At 34.7% G+C, this 24,039-nt stretch overlaps 1 protein-coding gene across 2 annotated transcripts in view; it reads left to right on the top strand.

Annotated features, from left to right (window-relative positions):
• The window catches only part of LOC138707856 (ubiquitin carboxyl-terminal hydrolase 15-like), a 136,535-nt gene that overhangs the window by 90,486 nt on the left and 22,010 nt on the right, over nucleotides 1–24,039 (top strand). Inside the window, exons 11-14 of one of the 2 annotated variants that reach the window (XM_069837842.1) lie at nucleotides 2,802–3,025; nucleotides 8,076–8,311; nucleotides 8,483–8,665; nucleotides 14,877–15,060. In XM_069837842.1, the coding sequence (XP_069693943.1) occupies nucleotides 2,802–3,025; nucleotides 8,076–8,311; nucleotides 8,483–8,665; nucleotides 14,877–15,060 (827 nt within the window). Of the gene's footprint in view, nucleotides 1–2,801; nucleotides 3,026–8,075; nucleotides 8,312–8,482; nucleotides 8,666–14,870; nucleotides 15,061–24,039 lie in introns of both variants that reach the window. The other variant, XM_069837841.1, reaches the window with a different exon arrangement.

Genomic DNA, 24,039 nt, shown 5'->3' with positions numbered 1-24,039 from the left:
AGTCAATGACACCAATTACATCTTTCAGTTGTAGTGACGAAGATTCCAAGTAGGCCTACTCTATATATTTTGGAAGGTCACTGAAATGTGCCTTGAGGAAAGCAAGGAAACCATAGATGTTGTCACTGCTGAGTACAGATTTTGTCGTAGGGATTGAGGCAGCCTCCTCCACGTCGAGAATGTTTTCTCGTAATGTAATGATATTTCTCTCTCTCTCTCTCTCTCTCTCAAAAAATCAGTATATGGGGTGATTCACGAGGATTTACCGCCACTTACAGAGCTTATTTCTGAAGATATTTTGAGCGCAAGTGTCTACACTAATTTGAAGTTGTTTGTAAAATACGATTTTTCTTTAGTTTGAAGGTGTAAGAATATTGCAAATAGAGAGTGAATCTTTCAGAAATATCATTTCTTTAATTGACAAGTATTCTGAAGCTAAAAATGTGCTGTGAACTCATTAGTTGCTTCGTACAAACATCTTTTTCAATTTTTAACTAGAAAATTACATTATTCTTACAAACTTATCACGACAATTATTACAGATCACACCCTTTCCACCGAGTTGATTCTATGCAGTTCAATTTTACATCTTAATTTACAGTCTTAGAGAGTTTACAACACATTTTCAAAAATGTCGCCGATACACTTGGCTGCATGCTTGTAAACTGCACTCGTCGCGCTACGTAATTGCATATCTTTGATTTCTGTAGTGGCATGATGCGCGCAAGTAGCTCCTCATGTGTTTGTGACTTCATTTGCTAGACAAGATCCTTCATCCATACTACACATACACTCAACACTGTAGCCTGGATACTGAGGAAAGATATCGTCGCCTGAATGCAAGAACTAGGTAACTCGAAATTTGCGTTTTTTAGTTATCTCTTTTACAGCATAGCAAAAATCGCACAAAATGTAATCCAGGATCTAGGTAACTGATCGAACGATACCAGCGACATTTATTTTCCAATGTAACAAATAGGTAAAAGAAAACGAGACATATTCCTTAGTGCAATAAATAAGTAAATAGGTGATGTCACAAAATATGAAAAATCAAGTTACCTAGTTCTTGCATTCAGGCGACGATATGATCGACTGTTCACATCAGTGAGGTTAAAATGGAAAGTGACAGTGTGGACGAATAACAAAACTAGAGGTTTAATTTAAATTTTCGTCAAAAAGAAAGAGATTGAAAAGTATTTGGATATTAAAATAGTTAATTACATTTTCAACATGCAACTTTGATTAATATTATAATAAATGAAGTACATAAATTAATAATTAATAAAAAACTATCTTTTCTTTTCAGATGACAGAGTCCCTCAGTACACGACATCGAATTAGCAGAATTCTTACCTTCCATATTTTTTGTTATCATTTTGTAGAAAATTATCGAAATTCTATTCTGCAATTTCAATTAGCTGTGAAATAATAATAATTAAGCAGTCTGTTCTGAGGCAAAGATGATAACAGTTATAGCATCTCTGGATTTAGTACACAATCTGAAAAAGCATTCCAACATCATCCAGTTCTGTTTCAATTCTATAGCAGATATCCAAACAGTGCATGCGCATAAGATTGTCCATGGTTCGTACATGAACTGATACATGAACTGCTTGTTGGAACGAACCTCACAACATTTGCAACCAAAAACAGCAATCTGAATCATTGAGCATGAGCCTGGTCTATTGGGATCCACTCGATTATTGAGGGGTGTGTTCAAAGATATGTGTCGACATGGGGTGAATACTCTTGAATTTATCTTCGGTGATAACACTTTGATTTCTCTATGTTTAACATTTGAATATGTATTCTTTCATTGTACGTTTTATCTTTAATTTCAAGTTTGCCTAATTTGGCGTCACAGTTTTTTCTCATTGTCTGAGTAATCATTGTTCTGAACACACTTATGCCTATCCTCAAACTACTTGGTGATGAATTTTCAATATGTCCATATTCTTATGTGAGAGATTTTTACTATTCTGAGTGTGTTATATGTATAGGGAACAGATTTCTAGGTGTTAAAATGAGAGATTTAGGACTTTATAGAATCCAATTTAGGACTTCTAAGTGTTTATATAAAATTACTTACTTACAAATGGCTTTTAGAGAACCCAGAGTCTTATATAAAATTAACACTTTATAATTTTAATTTTAGTAAATATTCCATTTTACATAGAATTTATGCACGAAGATTTGGTGCTGACAATGAGTGCTACTGAAATGAAGACTCAAATAATTCTATCAGTGAAAAAGACTGATTGCTCATTGGTCAGTTTTATTTTGCATAGAACTAATTTGTAAGTTCTTGCCTAACCTGAACAATATATCACCTCTTTTAAGCTAGGGTGAACTTTTTCAAATGAACTTCGGTTCCAGGAAATCTTAGATAAAATCTTCTTACCTCCCCCTTTTAAGACCAATATGGGACGAACTTGCCAAGCCAGTGTTTGTTTGAGAGAAATTTTTTACGTTTTAAATAGAATTTTTTGTAGTTTTTTTAGACAATTTTTCAATATTAGTACCAGTATTTTTATTTTAATTATACGTAAAATACTAAAAAGTCGCTTTTCAGGCACAAACATAATTTTTATTAATTTATAGGAGATTATGATTCATTGACTGTAAGTGTTTTAGGTCCTATAGAATTTTAATAGTGTCATCCTGTGTACATGAAATGTAGAGATATCTGAATAAAATACATCTAGGACAGCAAACAAAATAGATATGGAACTAGAAATCCGTTCCCTAGTTATATACATATAGAATTATTACACTCATATGTCTTTTCTTTTTGTCTGCAGGTGCTCCTTTTTCATTTTGATCCTTCTCAGAAGCCAACACATTACACAGTCATTGTGCCAAAGAAGGGTGGTTATATCACAGATCTCGTAGAAAATGTTGGAAGCCTAAGTGGCCTTCCAACTGATAATCTGATTGTCACATTGGTGATAAGAAGTCATTTTCACAAGTTTTTTGCGAGCAATGATAGTCTCGAAAAAATTGATGAAAAGGATTTGATAAATATGTAAGTACATATTCTCATAATTGCATTGTAATGCTTCAAAATTCCAACTTATTTATAAAAAAAACAATATGAGTTATAGTCATACAGCATGGTTTTTTTGTTTCCCTTTGTATGGAATCCTAATGTAAATTTTTGTTACCTTCATAGCATGTGGTAAAAACCAGATAGTATCTAGAGTTTTAACAACGGTTTTCGTGACCTGTTTAAATATAAAAGAGCTTGGGGTGGAGAGTAAATATTATTGAGAGTCATAAATCACTCTTCCTTACCCGACAAGCATGGGGATGGAGGTCACGTCAAAAGTATTTGGAGCCACACACATCTAGTTGTTTTGGAAGGTTAGGGGTGCAGCCATTTTCGACTGTCTCAGTTCAGTAAAGGAGGATTGAAGTTAAAGTATCCTCTGTGTAGATGATGTAAATACTCAGAAATTGGAGGTAGAGTTCCTGCAATCTCGACACTAGAATGAGGTGAATAGTCAATGTAATACTCCAGCCTATTTACCTTTAAGAGTGAACACTGGTATTCATTTAATAAAAGCTTGTGTGACTCTTAAACCCATTTTGAAAATTGTTGCAAAGGTAGAAATTTCGTTGTCTGTGCTGCTTTCAAACACGTCTTTCTAATCCACAAATAGTTGCACTATGAATTAGTATTTCTCAGCTCCTGTTCTTGTTTAATAATGCCTTGTGTACAACCACTTGTAAAATGAGTTCATGTAGTATTAAGCAGAAACTTTTATTTATCTTTACTGTTCGGTAAAAATTTTCAGTTATATATATATATATTTTTTTTTAATTGGAAGGTGGGTAATTCCATGCAAAACAGTGTGAAGCAAAACATCAATCAATCTTCTTAATGTATCCAGCTGTTTGCTGACAACATAAAGTCCACTATAGTACACTGTAGTCTATTCAGTTGTTGTTTTTCACGAGAAATGAGGGATATTTTGATCGGTGTTCATTATAGATGCCTGTTGCTAGTAGCCAGAGTCTGATGCAAAACATAATATCTCCAAATTTGTTAAAAATTGTACATTCAACTTTTTATGTCGTATATATTAATCATGTACAAAATTATGTTTGCAACAGCTACTGTTTAAATGTAATGGACAGTTGAAATACTTTTATTTGAGCACATAGGCCTATTTTCAATTTGTTTTCTGACCATAAGAATAATTACAATTTTTTTTTTTTTTTTTTTTTAAGATATTGTTAGATAGCTTACAAAAGAGGTTATTAAGATACTATAATTCAGTGTAGCTCTGAAAATTGTGTTCAAAGAAATTTAAAAATATATTAAAAAACGCCATTACATAAAATCGAATACTTCAATTCACATAAAAAAATAAATGACAATTTACAGAGCATTTTTATTAGGCTGTCAAATTTTCATAATGTGACCTTAAAAAATATGGAAGTTATAAATTAAAACAACTCACCATGTAAAGGGTTATGTATGCCACTGCACCATGTGCTATCACTGCTGCTGGTCACTGCAAGATGCGTCTCCATGTTGATGACTGTGCGCATCACACATTTGATTTCAACTAGTTTCTGTACTTCTGGTGAAGCAGAATAGGGTTTTATTGCTAACTTTCCATTAACTGGAATCACACTGTGAACACTTCTTTTTCCGGGAACAGTCTTGAGACTGGCAAATCTTTGAGAATTTAGATTTGTAATTACTTCTTCATGTTCTTCAATGAATGTGAATGACACAATGATTCTCTGTATATTGCATATTGACCAATCATACGGTTCTTTAGGAGTTGAAATTAGAGTTCCTTGCAGTCTGGCTTTTGCAGCAAGTTGCTTGATTGTACCCTCTACATTGTCACTGGGCCCTTAACTGTGATTATTTGCAAAGAAATGTCACTCTGCAGGTATTTGTAAATCGTGTTCATGATTAAGTAGATTAACGAACTTTTTTTGTTCTTGTATTGGCTAGCTGCTCAGTCACTAAAATAATATATTTAAGACATTTCGGTATGTGTTTGTTTCAGATGTTCTTTCACTTTCCTTTGAAAACATGAACTGTTGCACTATTGTGAACTAAGTATTCCGAAATTACTGAAAAACAAAGGTTCTCTAAATCACCACCAACTGAATTTCTGTAATACACTGTGAATGGGTGTATTGTTGCTTGAAAGGTACTCCAGTGATAACCTTGTATAGCATCCTCAATAATGAAATTGTAATTCTCTGAAAAATCACCAGTGATAATGAACTCGCTGGGCTTTATTTCATTTTTCAGCTGCTTTAAATAATTTGCTTGGGAATTTGCAGTGAAGTTGTGTATCTTGAATCTTTTAAGCCAACTATTGAAGTTATTAATGAAATTCACACAGTCACTTTTCACTAAAATTGTATTGGTTCTGTCTGCTGTCGTCCATTTGTTGTACTTAAGTTCTTCAACTAAATTTCTCTAATAGTGACGTCAATATTTGACAGATTTTCACTACCAGGACAATTTTTTGCAGTTATCGAGATAACAATTTGGTGATGGATTATTGCAGACCATTTTCAGCATTAAATCATTGATATTTTCTATTCCACTTTCAGATTCAAGAATTGCATACTCATGAGCATTAATGTAGTATTTTCGCATATAGTGCAAACACAAACATTGTGTGTCCCTGGTTGCCCAGCCAAGATGCAAATCGCAAAAATCCAATCTTACAATTTGGTTTCCTTACTTTAAATTCTCTATAGAGCTCTTTTAAGTTTGATAATAGTAGCCTCTTTTGTTTTTTTACTCTTTGAGCCCCTTCCCGAACAGGTTTAGTGTTTTCATTCTTGACATTATCCTACTAATATCGCCTTTTTCAGAGAAATTTATCACAACTTGAATCACATCATCAGGGAGGTTTTGTTGATATTTTCTGTCTCTATACGACATAATACCGTTATTTGTTTGAGTTACTTTCGCAGTGTGTGCTACATAAGGCGACACTCCGAATTCAGATATTATTTTATATTCACTCAACTTTTTGGAAGGCAATTTAAATTCATGTACTTTTCATTTGCTTATTTTATATGTGTAAATTTTTCTTTAAATAGGTTGATCATTTCCTGTGCTTCATTAGTTGCGCCACCAATATTAAATATGTCTCTTCACAGAAGTTGGTTTTTGCTGAGCATATGATTTAACTCTTTTCCTCTTCCTCTTCCTCCTCCTCCTCCTCCTCCTCCTCCTCCTCCTCCTCCTAATGTGGTTTCACCTGTTTGATAGCTCCTATGATGTCTCCTGATACAGTTACAGTGTGAAGATCTGCTGTAATGTATGAAAATGTGCTCAAAATTCAAATTCATTCTGTGCAGATTCGTTATTTACGTCACTTGCCATAGTGGCAGTGTTATTTGCGGTAAAACATGTTTTTAGAAAGCAATTTCTAACATGTTTCATGTAATTTGTTTTTTGCTGATGCAGTGCACAGAATCGCAACCAACCATACTGATGTTTTTGGAAGGCTTACTTGCAGACTGAATACCATCCATTTTTGACTAAAAATGTCTCAGAACCCCTTATTTTATTGGACTTTGCAACTTTATACTGTAGCTCGATTTAAAATATATGCAAAATTTGTCTGGAAGCAGAAAAACCAGCTAACTTCAAATTTTCAGAATGAGAAGAAGCAATATCAAGGAATTAGAACACTTTCTCTTTCAATTGTTTGTCAATTTATTAATTGTACACTCATGGAAAGAAAAACTGTCCAGCTGAGAACTGTCTTCATAACAACCTTGCAGTACAGTTATATAGAAATTTTACGTTATACTATCTTTATGATTCCACTCACTGTTTCCCTCCCACACCTTTAGAACGAATCTAACCCTGTTCTACCATTATCTGTCTTTAATGTAGATAATGATACAACTCACGAAACTTTCAAATATACGAATTTGACAGCAAATAAATTTTCAGGTGCCCGTGATTTTCACCACACATACATATAGACATTCTTCTGATTGAGGTTCTGGCAGATATGTACATCTATTATCAGACAGTACATCTCACTTGGCAATATGTGTCAGAGGAAGAGCAATTGTTTATATGATCTGAAGTCTGATTAGTGTAATATGTAGCTAATCGGTGATGTATGCAATGGAGGGGGAATGGAAATGGCCATCCTACCCCATTATCTCCTGGCCTAGTTGCCTCATAAGTGGTGCCTTGTTGGTATCACGTGTGAGGTTCAGACCTGTCATCAGACAGTTGACTAAACAACAATAACATATAGACCTGTCATCAGATAGTTGACTAAACAACACTAACATATAGACCTGTCATCAGACAGTTGACTAAACAACAATAACATATAGAAAGAACATTGGCAAAAGCTTATTGCTGAAGTGTGCAGTAGCTCATTGGTAAAATGCTTGACTACCGTGTTCGATCCCTGATTATTCCTTGAATATTTTTTTTAATTTGTATTTTCACGTTGATATTAGTTTTATTCCACTGTCAGTGTCAAAATATTTTGCTCATATTGTGTCTTATTAGTATGGAAATTTACTAACCTACCCAAAACAGCGACCTTTTTTTGTGCACATTTTTTGCTGTAAGCATTCAGCAGTTTGTTTACACTGGACAAGATTTTAACTTTGATAATAGGACTTGTGCTATTACATTAGTCAACAATGAAAATGCTTCCGAGATTAAAGTAATTAATCCTAACTAAATTTGGGTCACTAATCATGAATATGGCATTAATTTTTGTCATTTGTTGTTTTGACGATATATATATATATATGACCCTCTGCCCTTTATAAATATTACATGAAATCAAGATTTGTAGAGACCCAGAAACAAAATTTGGGCAACCTGAATTTTCCAAGTTCCAGTTATAACATACTGCGCATGCTCAGTGCTTACTGGAAATATCTAAGAAATTATTTCACCACAAGAATAAGAACTGTATATTCTATAAAGAAATAAAAATTGGAAAATGTCATTTTTTAAATTATGAAGCTTTATCTCTCACCTTAGTGAATTCCTTGGATGTGGATAATGTTGACATAATAATTGTTATTTCTGAACTTTCTAGCTATGAGATGCCTATTCAGAGTGATACACATGTAATTGTGCCAGTCTGTCTTTGGCAACCTGAGGCAAGGCATGGATTTTCCCATAATCAATTATTTGGTGATCCTTTGCTAATTGCTGCACCAAGGAAGGGTTGCACATATGATGTTCTATATCAGTTAGTACTTCATAAGTTGCAGCGTTACCTAAGGGTTCCAGATGATAATAGTTCTTGGTGGAACACTAAAATGAATGGTGGTAAGTATGAATTAACTTAAATTTAATTTAATTTAATTTTAGGTATTCACATTAGCCCATTGTATCTGTTTGAAATCACTTTATTGTTTATGAAGCATTAATAAATGTAATGTAGATTAGAGATTTGTGTGGAAATACTTCACAACTCATTTCACTGTACTTTCATCTTAGATGCCTCATCAGTTGAAGACTTGCCAGCTGATGAAAATGACAAAAGCTGTAGTGACAGCAGTGACTGCAATGGAGAAGCTATGCAGAGGAAATTGTTCAGTTTCTACCTGATATCCTCTAATCCTGGTAGCGGCTATGAAGTGGAGAAAATACATAATGATGGGAATCCACTTCAGTTCCCTAGTAAGTCATTTATCGTTTGAGTATATTCTGTTCATTAAAAGTAATGCAACACATGATAATTATGCAAAAATATATGACATTTTTGTCGCATTTTGATGTGCCTCATATGTCTCATACAGATCTTAAATATAGGGGATTTTGAAGTTAGCACATTAGCATTTTAACCAGATTTTAAATGTGTTAGATACAGGACAGTACTCTCGCTATGCAATTGTGCGAGTGGATGGTCGGTTTTTACAGAGAAAGTGAAAATCTGGCAGAATGTGTGACTGACTGCTCCTCACTTTCCATGTACAGGCATTTAGCGTGAATTTATACCATGGTTGTGTGTAGAAAGGCTTCATTTAGTAATAGTAGGTATATAATACAGTATAGTACACCTGTATGATGATTGTTGCATTGTCTAGTGTAATTGAATCGGTCATTTTGAAAAGGGGTCATCTTCAGTTTTTTTAGAAATGTACTTTTTGATGGCTTCACATTCCTAGAGTGTCTACTCATATACTCCATATGAATACAGAACATTCTTCATCTGTTAAAGCACTTTTAGACAGGGTCACATTCAAGCGTACAATTTAAAAATGGGTCGTCTCCCAGAGATAACCAGTTTTCAAAGTGATCTGTGTGAATGCCCACCTATCGCACAGCTGATTCTCCCACCATGCCCCTGTTTTGGCTGATGCAGTTAACTACCATTATCTGTCTGTATTTATTGTGTGCAGTTATTTATTTGTGTGTAAGAAGAGAGTTGAGCAACTATGTTATTTGAAGAATAAGAATAAAATTCCCCATGATATGAGATGAAAATCATCCAGCTCTTGTTCAGAAAGACTTGCAAATGACGACTGTCACAAAATCTACCAGTTTATTGGGAGTACTCCTGTCAAGCAAGTCCATTATTCAAATACAATACCATAAGAATGTATCTCACTTCTGGTCTCAATGTTAAGATCATGTACAAAATGTGAAATGAATGTAAAATAAAAATCTTTCCTGAAATATTTTCAAGAAAATTTAAAATTGTTCTTTAGTTGTCCTCAAATAGACATATGTTCGGAATGAGAAGAGCTTGAAACCAAAATAAAAGAGAATGCAGAGTGATCTACAATTTCTAAACACATGCATAGTCCATAAGCGAAGAGTTAGCAAATTTTTCAACAAAATAGACTCGGTACAATTACTGTGTAAAGAAAGTGGAATGGTAAAAACATTATGCTTTGATTTCATACAGAAACTTCCTCTTTCATACGATGAAAGAGTAATGGAACGGAGAAAAACTCTCTCTGGCGCCGGGATTTGAACCCGGGTTTTCAGCTCTATGTTCTGATGCTTTATCCACTAAGCCACACCGGATACCTACCCCGGCGTCGGACAGAATCGTCTCAGATTAAGTTCCAACTCTTTCATGTTTACCGGTGCAGGAGGTATTTTATTCCTGGCAGCTCTGGATCAACTATTTCTGCATTCATAATCTCAAAACCGAAAAAGCTACATTTTACTCCTACTAGAAAGGGGGAGTAGGTTATATAAAGGCCCTAATGAAGTTCGCAGTTTCTTGAATAATAATTAATCTGAAGGAAAACATTCTGAATGAAGGTGAACTGCACCTGTTCTGTGATGATTGTCCAGGGCAGAACCGAAACAGTATTCTATTACAATTTTTTCAAGCTCTTCATTTTATTACGATTTTTACAAGCTCTTATTCTAACAGGAAGATCATTGAAATTTTGAATTTACTTCCCTTAGCGAGGCCACTCATTCAAGACTGTGGTCGTGACTTTCAAATGGTTAAAAGGAAAATTTACAGTCACGATCAGATCTGCCCCACAAGAGTACGAAAATCTCATAGAGTCTTCTTCAAACATAAAAGAAATTCAGAGTAAAACATGTCACATATAGAGTTGTAGCTAAATTTGAAATCGGTGACCAGCCTTCTTTAAAGAGAAAGTTCTAGCTATCAAAGTTAAGGAAGAGCAGTTTCTCAAGAGCAGAAGTGTTATTTTGCAGTGAACAACTATTATGAATTTGTTACTGGTAAAGAACCAGAAATTTTGATAATCATACCCTATATATTAGAGGAACATTTTCTGTTGGAGAAACAAGAATGAGATGGCTCCCTGCTATTCATACCAGATTCAGAAAAAACCTTGCCAACCAAGAAAAACTTCCTAGCAATATTAAGGAAATAGAGGGCATCAGGAACATTCCAGTCAAATACAAAGAATCGCAATAAAATCAGTGTGTAGCACATAGGGATGGCAAATACTCCGTTTTTCTGGATTCTTCTGTTTCTTGGTATTGATTTTGTTCTTCTATTTATTATTTGCCTGGAGTGGATAATTCTCCTTTTTATATTTCTGCTTCGAAACCAACATAAATGAGGAAACATGCATAAAAATCTAGCTTTCTCAGCAGTGAATTAATTGCCATTTCTGGTTCAGAGCTATGTTGGTAACACTTACACTGCAATACAAATAAGACTGTGGCTCTGTGTTGTTAACATCTGCTTCTGGTTTCGTTTTCATAATTGTGTTGTGCACGTGCGATCATGAGAGAAGCAATCCATTGAAATTTTAATCTATACAACAAACATTTTAAAAATGATTGAAAATGAAGATGATCCATCAAAGACTCCACCAAAGAAGAAATTGAAATCCTCATGCTCACAATCACACCATCAGTTGTATCTAAAGAAGTGGGAAGAATTATTTTCATGGGTTAAACTGGGTCCAGATAAAAATCGGGCATTTTGTGTAATATGCAGAAAGTATTTTAGTATTTCTCACTGCAGACAAAGCTACCTGGCCACAAGGTAAAGGAAAAACTGAGTTTAAGTAGCCTAGTGGAAATAAGCACTCGAATTGTTTTTGTAAACCTTAAAAACAAACAAGACAAATGTAATATAACCTCCTCGTGTGAGTTCAGCCTGGTGTATCGTGCATTGAAACACAACGTCAGTTATTTAAGTCTAGGCTGTGGTAATAAGTTAGTGTCGCATATTTTCAACGATTTTATGTAAATTTCCTTTTAAGAAAACACCTGTGTAAGGGGAAAAAATCCCTCAGGGATTCGTTAAAAAGGGTTCTACTGTGACTAGTTTTAACAGTTTGACTTTGGAGGGGTGAATTTGTTGGGGTTGGGGATGCCTATACAATTACTTATAGTTCCATGAAGGACACACCATGCCTCCGTTTACTTTTATATCATATTCTAGTCTATTCATTTGGCTAAGTGAAGTAACACTAATTGTACTAGCCTTTGATATAGAAGGAGAATGTACCATCTATGCCTGCCTTCAAATTAAGAACGAAACTAGCCCTTGCTAGTAAAGGAAATTGAATCTAAGCAACACACTCTATTAAAGACAGATTACTATGAATCTAAACAACATACAGTCGATAAAGGACAGGTTACTCTCATGTACAGTTGAAAATTAAATTCCCTCATGACTCTAAATTAATAATTGACTACTCGATATTTTTGATATACAAATCTAAACAATATTAATGAAATATAGTTAATATTTCAATTTTTTATTACAAACTAACTTTCTTCATATTTTATATTTTGTAGTTATGTATATTTTGAGATTGCTTTTCCCTTGAATATAATGTTGGGTGAATTCTATTCAGATTCTCTAATTCTTCTCTGGATCATCTGTATTTGGTTAGTAAGAGAAAACACATATGAGGAAATGAAATTGGTAATCTGTTCTGAAACAGTATACGAGGATGGACCCAAAAGTAACTGGAACCAAACTGTTGCGCACGCATGCTTTGTAGTTACGAGTTGTGCTGTTAGGTGGTGTTAGTTTGGGGTCTCCCGCGACCGTTAGTGAGCTGGCATCAATTTGAGTTAAGTGGTTTGTTTGTGGTGCTGTGTTGTTTGTGTTCCTGTTTCAACCGTTTGGCGATTGGTGAGATGGCCGACCACAAGGAACAAAGAGTGTGTGTGAAATTTTGTTTTCTGTTAGGGAAAACTGCAGCCGAGACTGTTGGGATTCTTTGGCAAGCCTTTAATGATGATGGTTTGGGGAAATCACAGGTCTACAAGTGGTTTTCCCATTTCAAATCTGGCAACATGTCAGCTGAAGACATGCCACACCCGGGCGTCCTTCAACAGGAAGAAATGACGAAAACATTGCCAAAATCAAATGTGCAATTGATGAAGATCGTTGAAAGACCATTGACGAAGTTTCTGAGCAAACGAACCTGTCATGGAGTATGGTCCAGCGAATTTTAACCGAAGATTTGCACATGAGACGGGTGTCTGCAAAATTTGTTCCTCACTTGCTCACAGATGACCAAAGAGAAAACCGAGTAAGAGTTTGCCGCGACTTGGAGAGTGAAGTGCAGAACGATCCAAATTTTCTTAAAAGAATTGTGACTGGGGATGAGTCATGGTGCTATGGGTATGATCCAGAATCAAAGCAAACATCGAGCCAGTGGAGAACTCCAAATTCACCACAACCCAAGAAAGCATGCCAAGTGCGATCCAATGTGAAAACAATGTCGATCTGTTTTTTTGATGTGAATGGCATTGTCCACAAAGAGTTTGTTCCGCCGGGACAAACAGTGAACCAATATTTCTGTTCGGATGTGTTACGAAGATTACGAGAGAATGTACGATGAAAATGGCCCGAAATGTGGAGAAATGGGAACTGGTTGCTTCACCATGACAATGCTTCAGCCCACACAGCTCTGACGGTCCAACAGTTTTTGACAAACAACAACATGGTGCTTGTGCCACATCCACCCTACTCACCCGATGTGGCTCCGTCGGACTTTTTTTTTGTTTCCACGGATGAAGAAATGTCTGAAAGGAAAGAGATTCAGTGATGTGAATGATGTCAAAGAAAACATGCTAACGGCTTTGAACAGTATCCTGCCTCAAGAGTTCCAGCACTGTTTTCAGCAGTGGCAAAAGCGTTGGAAAAAGTGCATTAATGCACATGGACAATACTTTGAAGGGGACTAAAGTACTGTGAAATTCCGGTTATTTTTGGGTCCCCCCTCGTGTATATAATTTCTTATAATGTTTGTAAAATATGTCTATTCATGTACTTGTATGACTTAGGACAATCTTCAGATTGGAATGAAAATTAAACGTATACATACATAGTGTTTTGCCCAAGGATAGGCCTTTCACTGCAAACCCAGCATTCTCCAATCTTTTCTATTTTCTGTCTTCCTCTTAGTCTCTGCGTATGATCAATATATCTTAACGTTGTCTATCTCATATCTCTTCTGCACAGAACTGTTCTCCCATTCACCATTACTTCCAGTCTATCCTTGAGTAGGCAGTTTCTTCTCAGCAAGTGACCCAACCAATTCTTTTTTCTCTTTCTGATCAGTTTCAGCATCTTTCTTTCTTCACCCATTCTTTCTAACACAGCTTCATTTCTTATTCTGTCTGTCCATTTCACAAACTCCATTCTTCTACATATCCACATTTCAAATGCTTCTATAGTTTGACAACTTCAAGTGAAACCCCGTAAAACACGCCAACTTCTGGAATCTCTCTCTTTCTTTCTTCCTTCTTCCTCGTTCCTCGTCATTCAGTCACCAATCACAACGTAAATATCTGGGAGGGTGTGTGTGGGCATTGCGACCAATAGAAGAACCACTCTCCAGTATTACCACAATGACAGATTCTTCATTTTTGCCTCGACTGTTGGCTAGGAAGGTTCCATTATGCTAGCATTGCAGGCAACTAGTCAACCTTTTAATGCTTTTGTTAGCAGGCTTGACAAACTGTGAGTGGACCTTTGCATAGTGCTCTCTCCCTTCCCCCCCGTGCTTTCTCACTTGCTCCTCCCCAAGACAGCCAGCACTCACGTAGTAACTCGGTCAGGGTTTCAGTTCGATTTGTCAATCTATAGTCACGTCTCTTCACTTCATTGTAGAATTAAACATATTCATTAATTCAGTGTTCTTTCACTGCAAACTCAGCTTTCTCCAATCTTTCCTATTTTCTGCCTTCTTCTTTGTCTCCTCATATGATCCCTATATCTTAATGCCGTCTATCATCTGATATCTTCTTCTTCCCTGAACTCTTCTTCCATTCACCTTTCCTTCCATTGCATCCGTCAGTATGTGCAGGCAGTATTATGCATAATGAATTGCAGTTGTATTTGATGTTGATGTTGTGGTTTTATGTTTGGTTTTCAACACAGTAATAAATAGTTATATGATAACTTCTTGAGCTTCAGAATATATGGGGCAGTCATTTGTTGCTGCAAAGTGGACACGGGAGGCACATGAGCAGTTCTATGATAAGTCAATAGATGACACAGAAGATGATATGTCAACTAGAAATGATCAACAGGCCCTGAAGTTAAAGGACTGCATTGAACTCTACACAACACGAGAAAAGCTTGGTGCGGATGATGCTTGGTAAGATAAAGCTTAATATTTGTTGTATAAAGACAATTATGTTTCTGTAGATACTGACATTGGGGGGGGGGGGCGGTACATTATGTTTAATGCATAATACTTTTATCAGGAGATTTTAAATTTTCACAGTGTTTGTACTGTGGTGTGGATTAAATCTAGTTATGGAAATTACTGATTTCACCATCTTGAAAATAGTTATCCTAAATATATGTCACAAATACTATAGTCACATAATAATCATTCAGAAACATAGTTAATCTACCATTTTAGCTGTAACAAGCAGATTGGTGTAATGGACCTAACTGGTCTGCTGTTCTTAAATGACAATTGCAATATATGTGATAGTGACACTTAAAATATTCGTGTAAAGATTTAAAATACATTGCAGGAAGTTTGTGGATGCAGATTATTGGATTGTAGGAGTGTTAAAATGTGTTTAATTTCCATTAAATTTGCGAAAGAATTGTATATGATCCCTAGTATGACTTACAAGAAGCACAAACAAATAGAGCTACTGCCAGACATTACCTGATTCAGCTGGCTGTGATAAGGGAGCATAGAGATTACAGTGAAGTACTTGGAATGTTCCTTTACTAGTGACAGCTACCATTTTTAATTGAAAGCAAAATAGCGTACAAAACTTACGAAGTGACCTTATGTTTTCCTGTAAATAAATGTAGTGAAGAGTTTCGAGACTATTAAGGTAGTTTCCACCACATGTTCTCATTGCCCAAAATCTGCGCCACTAAATGCAGTGATGATCAGAAATTTAAAGCATCTCCCCCTCCATCAATTTTAATTTGTAGACAAAATTTACATAAACGTAACAGAAATGAACACTTTTCTTGCACTTAAGAAGATAAAAACAGAGAATATGTTGTTTCTGTTTAAATGCCTAGATGTTTGGGAAGGAAGTCATTAGTCCCATTTCACTTCAGTGTTTTTAGGTATAGAATCTCTTTTTCTAGGGTTCTGCATCTTCCTAAATGTTCTAAGTTCAAGGGGTTCATTAGAATTGCATAACACGCAAAGAGAGCTTCACAGGGAGCTTTACCTGAAAGCTGGATTTGCATAATACATGTCACTGTTCGATAACAGAAAGCCACAATTTTAGTCACACAGAGTTCGTGTGCACTCATGGTTGGTTGCTTGACGGTTGTCAGCCCACATTGAAGTCTGTGGATATAAAGGGAAAGATTGGGTGGGTGTCGGATAGAGTTCCTGGGTAGCTCAGTTGGTAAGAGCATTGGTTCGTTAAGCCAAAGTTTCTGGTTTCTTTACCCTGCCCTGGAATAATTTTTCCCTTGAAATTATACAAAGAGAGAGTTAAGTATTCCAATTCCATGTAGATGTTGGACTCTCACTTTGAGAGAGGAAAAGAGGATAAGGGTGTTTGAGAATAAGGTAAAATTCTATTTCTGCACTCCCATTTGAATTTTTTCCTCCAAACCTTGGAGCTGTAGGCAACCATCATGGAGAAAGGTTTCGTCAACAAATATCTCAAATGGAAAGGCGATATAGAGGAAAATGGTCCTCTAATATGCTTGTGGACTTTTGTTGTTTCTTCTGAAAGTTCTGGGCCCAGCTACAAAAGGAAGTGTTTCAGAAAAGCTTTATAATATTGTAAGTTTATTTTGATATACTTAATTTAAATTTTTAAATTTATATGCGTGTGAGAATATTTTTTTTTGTTTTTATTCTGAATATCTTTTAAGTTAAAATGAACCCCTTGAAATGCTGCATATAGTTAAACTGACCACACGTCCTCCTTTTGGCAGGACATTCCTGCTTTGGGGATGTTTGTCCTGCCATGAGTCTGGCAGGATGCCTAAACATCGACGTTTGTAGAATATTGACTTTCAATGTCCCACTTCTCTGCAAAATGAAGAAGGCTTAGTTAAGAAAGAAAATGTGGTCGAAACTGAAGTAACTATTTATGAAAACTGTGTAAAATATTTAAACATGCCATGTAACAAACACTTCAAGGACTTGAATATTTTCTAGTGGACTTCATTGGAACAGGTTCCTCTGTAGTTCGAGGTGGAAAAGGGTGCTGAGTTAATAGCTAAGCAAGGACTTTTTAAAATATTGATAGTGATACAGAATTTGTATGACCAATTTTCCTGCCAGACGAAGAATGTAATTTCAGAACATGTAAATATGTGGAATAGGTCAGAAGATTCTGTAGACAAATGCTGGAGAGAAATATTTTTTCCATTTGAGGGACCACAATGTTAGACATCCTCACCTTTTGTCGATTCGCTTCCCTTTTAGGTCAGAATGCATCTCTAAAAATAATATACCTTACATTCCAAAATACACAAAATTTGGATAGTCTGAAAAAGTTAACTACAAGAAAAAACAGTAAAGTTATTATAACAACAAAGTACAATTTCCAATTATCTTGCAGTGAATTTTTATTTATTTATTTTTTTAATCACTTCCCAAAATTATAGAAGAAAATTTTGTCATCTGATGAATATAAATATAAAAAATACGGATAAAAAATAACATTATTCTGTCCTCTGATAAGTGCAGACATATATCTATAGTCAGTCATTAATAAAATGTTATTTGAATAGGTACTATAATCATTGCACTTGTAGTTAAGGGTGTCCTCCTCTGACCAATGAAAAGTCTTGTCAGTTTACATATCATAGTGACATCACAGTTTAGTATATACAGTTGCGAAGCTCAATACTTACTAAATATGCAAACATAGACAGTTGAAATATGCATCCATAGATAGTTGCTAGCCACCAGGATCGCTACTATCACCTCATCACAGACTCTTTCCCTAGCAGACGATAAAATGTATTGTACTTTTGATATTGTGTTCTTTTGAAAAATTAACACCTTCCTTCCACTATTGAAATACGAAATACATAAGGTTTATATATTATTTTCATAAAGTATATATTATATTTTATAAACTCACCTTCCTGGATCTTTTGGAAGGATAACTCTGACCTCTTTTTCTTAGAATTTATAGTGCTGCAAACATCTCTTTGTCCCATATTATTATTCAAATTATTGTATTTTAGCCATTTACAGTTATTACAACTGATAACAAACATTTCACAGTTTACACAACTTTTCACAACAATGCGAAATACGGCACAGTCAATGCCTTTTCGATCTAGACCAGGCCGTAATATATGTTCGGGTTTTCTATTTCAGTGTATGGAGCTCAGTGAATCATTATATTATAACTTTATTGCGTATCATAGCTAAGTTTTATTTAGTGTAATGTGTCCATAAGTTCCCTTTACTTCTTGTTGCATAATAGCCTATGTTGCAGAAATAATTACAAAACTGTGTTATTTTAATGTGAAGAGAATTTTATGTGTTAACATAATCTTTTTGCATCAACATTTTAAGTTTAGAATGGAAGCTATTTTGAGGTTTAATAAAAAAGAATTTATATTGTGATTTAATATAGCACATCTACCTTCCTTAATAAAGACAGAAAATTTATCATACCACTCCTATGAAATTAGTGTATGTACGATTGTTACTTCGTCTCTTAGGTAGTAAATAAATACAATAATTCAATACTCAATTGTAGTATTAAAATACAGGCAAATTGAATGTGCGGAGTATCATACATGACATTATGCTTAATTATAATGTATAATTGCGAATTTAGGAATATAAGATATAGTAAACATAACCTATAATATTTCCATATGAATGGCAGGGCATTGGAGACCACTAAAATTAGACAGAATGGGGCAACTGGGACAGTAAACATAACCTATAATTTCAATATATCTAAATATCTGTGCGGTGCAACTGAAAATTATTGAATCATGCATAAATGAATGTACAAGAATTTCGCAATATTTAATCGAAATAAAGGCAAGTATTACACATACGAACAAAGTAATTTTCACACCAAAAATAATATTTCATCTTAAATCGCAAGTGATTTATGTCTGAAGTGTCTCATAATCATTGTTTTAAATTTTTAATGCAATTACACTACATTTTAGAGAAATATATGTTACTCTTTATGCATTCCAACTAATTTATATGGTTGAAACGCCGCCCTTCGTGATCAGGTTAAGCGAGTTACATGGTCTGCCTTACGGCCTGTATTAGATCACGATGGCAGTGACACAGTCTATTGTTCCTAGTACTCACAGCGCTCCAAGCGGCTAGCAACTATTGCGAGAAATGCAAAAAATTATCCCAAGCTTCGCAACTGTATATACTAAATTGTGGTGACATTTCGTTTATGAAAGTTATAAAAAAAAAAAAATCAATGTGGCTGCCAAAGAAAATTGCAGGTGATAGGAGATTTTGGATTTAATATTCACATAAATTAGAAAAAGTCACTTACTTTCATTTCTTGGCAAGAAAAATATTGAAATTTTGTCATGTTTAATTCAACATTTAAATGGGACACACTTATGTACAGGAGAACACGAGTTCGATTATGCTCTGTGTTTGAGGTAAGCCTGCCTGGAGAGAAATAAAAAAAATAGTTTGCAGCCACCTAATTACTCTTGAAGGAATGGCCATTAACATAAATTGAGAGAAAGAAAACAGAGGACAGATATTGGAAAGTTTTCTTTTCTCAACCATACTATCAAGTACTGGAATTCTCTACCCTGCAGAGTTAGTAAAGTCTTTACTAGTAACCACAGATATTTTAAAAAATAGGCTTAAGGACTTTACTAACAGACAGTAGTATAATATGGTGGTTATTTGTTACATTTATAGTGAAAGAGTGTGGGTTATAGTGAGTGCACAGTGTGTGATAGTGAAAATGTAGTGAGTTATAGTGTACATTATGTGCAGTGTGGTGTAGTCAAAGTGCAGTTAGTTACAGACCCAGTTCAGTGAGTTACAGTGTCCTAGTAATGAGTTCAATTAATTCAAAGTATTTAGATGATGTACAGGGAGTGTTAAAAATGTAGTAGTGAAGAGTGTATAGCAGTACTATGTAATATCACTTTATAGACTTTTGATTATATATTCTCTAGTTAGGTTCTTAAAAAAAATACAAATGTTTTTAAAAATAAGTTTAAGGACTCTTCTAGCAGACAGTAGTTTAATATGCTCGCTGCTTGTTACATCTACAGTGAAAGTGAGTGAAGTTTAGTGAGTGCACAGTGTGTAGTAGTGTAAGTGCCAAGAGTTGTAGGGTGGTATTAATAAGGGAGAGATGTGTCCCGCAAGACATGGTTCACAAAAAATGTGAAATACACACAGTCACGAGCTGCGACTCCTATTATTGGTATTGGTAATAATTTTCCCCCTCCTTTGAGCCATGTCTAGTGTTGTAGAGCCATTGCTTTATCTTACCTTTGTTTATGGACTGTTGATTGTGAGTATGCAACTAAAAATTCCCTTCAGTTCGAGGGAACATATATTGTAAATGCTGATTTGTCTATTTCAATGGTAGAAAAAGTTGTCATTTTCAAACACGTTTTGTGGAAAAGTACCCCTCCTGTTGCTAATCTTATTTTCGATTAGATTTTTGGAAAAAACTGCTTCACTTGACCAAAACTTCATTTAGTACTTATATTCTAAGCTGTCTGTTCTGCAGTAGTGAGTTGTAGTAAGAAGATATGAGCACTTATGCGTAAACATTTTTCCCAGTCATAATTCTATAGACACCATATCCTAGAATTTTGGATTGATCCAGGCCAATTTACATCAACACTTGCAAACATATCCATTGCAGTGCACACAGCTTGAACTTTAAAGGTGGCTACTCTTTTCCGATGGATGTATTGGTCACCATGTGCATTTGTTCTTTTTTTTTATATAGGCACATGCATGAATTTTATTGCCTCAGTGGCATCAGGGAAAGTGTAGAATTCTTACTATTTGGTTTTATCTGCTTGAAATGCATGAATTTATCTGCATGAAATGCAGTAGTAATCTTAAGAAATTGAATCCAATCTGATCCTTTTTCTTCAATAATTGTAGCCGCAGCTTCCCAGATTCTTTGATGCTGTAATTTGAAATATATCTACCAAATACCTTCTGCAACACCAAATTGAAACTCAGGGTATCCTATTTATCACAAAATTTTTCATCTTTTCATTCCTACTGAGAGCTCCACCTCTGGTTTCTGTTTCGGTAAAAAGGGCTGTGTAAGCCACTGTACATATTCTTTTCTAAATCCATACAGTCCCGTACAGTTTTGTAAGTCAGGGTTCCTACGTCTTTTACAGATATTTCTTATCCATTGAGAAAAAACTCCATTACAGTATGATTTTTTTGTGCTGAGATGCCCACTGAGGTGGCTTAAACTGTAAGCCATGTCATATAAATGTGAGCCTTTGCTCTGTTTTATTAATACTGACACAGAAGCCTCGTCTCAACATAGTAGAGGCTGAGACACTGATAAACTTCAAGATCGCATGAAGCTTGTGACGAACTATTTTATTAATACAAAAGTGAGATGTGGCTTGGAAATAGTCATTTTAAGATGCGGCTCATCTTAGCAATACCACTTTTAGAGTGTGTGCAATGTTTTATAGTGAAAATGCAGTGAGCTACAGTCAGTTCAGTTAGTTGTAGTGACCGAGTAATGAATGCAGTTAATATGTAGCGACTAGAGAATGTACGCTCATGGAAAGAAACAATCGTCAGTTCATAATGTTCTTCATAGCGACCATGCAGCAGCTGTACCAAAATTTTGCATCATACTATCTTTATGATTCCACTCTTTTCCATCCCATGCCTTTAGAACAAACATACCCTTTTCTACCATTATCTGTTTCTAATTTAGGTAATGATATAACTCACGAAACTTTCAAATACACGAATTTAACAAATAATTTTTCAGGTGCCTGTGAATCTCACTGTCCACACATGTGAAAAGGACATTGGCAAATGCTTGATGTCGAAGTGTGTGGTAGCTCATTGGTATAATGCTTGACTACCCACAGAACACAAGTTAATCTGTTCCACAAAACTGAATTTACCGTGTTCAGTCTTTGCATATTGCTTGATTTTTTTTTTTTAAGTTTGTATTTTCACGTGATATTAATTTTATTCCTCTATCACTCTCGTAATATTTTTCTCGTATTGTGTCTTAGTATGATAATTTGCAAAATAGCAGCCCATTTTTTTTTTTTTTTGGTGCATTTGTTGTTAGCAATCAGCAGTTTGTGTTTACACTTGATGGGATTTTAACTTTGATAAAAGACTTGTGCTATTGAAGTCCATTGCTGTAGAACAGTAATATACACTTAAATAATGATATTATCAAATAGAGACAATATGTTACTTTGAAGTGACAGTGCCAATTTTAGAATTAGGCTTTTGGATATTTCACCATGTCTTGGAACTTCACATTTGTAAAATTTGGAACTACTTACAGTTCCATCATCAGGACGGATAGGTAAGACTGGAGGGATCATCTACACTGTTGGGCTTGTTATGCAGGCTAATCTGGACGACTGGTCTTACCTAAGTGCCTTGATGATGGACTCTGTAGAAAGTTCTGAAATGTTGGAAATGCCAAGTTTCAGGACACAGTGAAATACCAAAAAGCCTAATACTGATAACAGTCATTGTGGAAGCGTAAGAACTCGTATAATGCCAATTTTATTTTAACTAAAGGCTTTGACAGAGCTTTCCTTATCAAATGATTCTGTCTGCATCTCGTGGTGAATTGGTTGTGATATACGTTTTAGAGATTATTCCCTCATGAATTTTCGATTTTAAAACCCCATTAATATGAAAAATGTTAATGATTCATATTTTGTCTTTCATTTGAGAAGTTACAGATATTATTTAAAAATGCAGTATTAAATTTACGTAACCCTTATACACACATTTTATTCTTATTTCTTTATTTAATATTTCATCATTAATATTTTTATAATATCAATGTTATGCAATAATTCCAATTGTGTAGAATACGAAAAAGACTAAGAATTTCGTTTAAAGAAACACGAATGTTAACTAGACTCTAAATTATTATTGAATTTATGACGATTTTACTTAACTCGAATGTTCTAACTATTTTGTCCATATTCCTATCCTTCATTTATTAGAGATTGGAATACATAGTGTTAATGTTAGTCATATATTATAGATGGCAATTATAAACTATTGTTCTGGTCTTTGTAACTGTTTCAGTCTTATAATATATTTCCCACTAGACTACAAGGCATTGGTGACAACAGACATTATTGATGTGCATATTGAATGGACACCCAAAAACTGCTCTTTTCAGGACTACATAATTTTTCCTAAATATAGTCAAGAAACATAAATAATTTTGAGCAAAGCAGGTTCAAATTGCAAAGATATAATAATAGATTAAAAAAGAAAAGGTTACGGTCGTGGACTGAACACACAACATTTTCTTAGCAGGCTAACGTGCTATCCATTCAGCTATGAAGGAGATACAGAATGCATGCATATAATGTTGAAGTTGATTGGCATATACAGTAAAAGTCCAATATAGCACGGTTGTTGGGGGACATACTTAACTCCCGTGTTATAGCTGAATCGTGATATATTGGAAGTGATTATAGTCCATGTGTTAAGGAAATTACAAATCACATAGAGATGGGTAAAGCTGGTAATTTAACGCACTATAACTCAATACATGAATTTAAATAATGTATGTAATACTTACTGTAATATAAACTAAACACTCACCACTTATGCAGTTAGTTCCATAAAACTTGTTATTGTATTGTTTTAGCAATAGTTCACTTCACTGTTTATAAACTATCCTGATTTTACACGGACTTAAAAAGTCCGTAAGTTTTGTTTGTTTGGTGGACTAAATCACTGCATTTCTTCTCTGCGTATTGTTTTATATTAGCAAGATGGAGGAGACAAACACTGTTTGGTCCACTTTGCCTTTCCAACCGAGACATTACATTATTTAGATGAGATATCACTTAAGTAACACTTGAAATATCGTCTTTCTCTTCTACAACATTTTCATCATCACATCTTCATAGTTGTTTTCTTCATTTTCATTCCGTATAACGT

The sequence above is a fragment of the Periplaneta americana genome, chromosome 10 (genome assembly GCF_040183065.1).
Source record: "Periplaneta americana isolate PAMFEO1 chromosome 10, P.americana_PAMFEO1_priV1, whole genome shotgun sequence".
NCBI classification, from domain to species: domain Eukaryota; kingdom Metazoa; phylum Arthropoda; class Insecta; order Blattodea; family Blattidae; genus Periplaneta; species Periplaneta americana.
The sequence above is the reverse complement of the archived record's forward strand: the minus strand, read 5'-3'. Positions and strand labels throughout refer to the sequence as shown.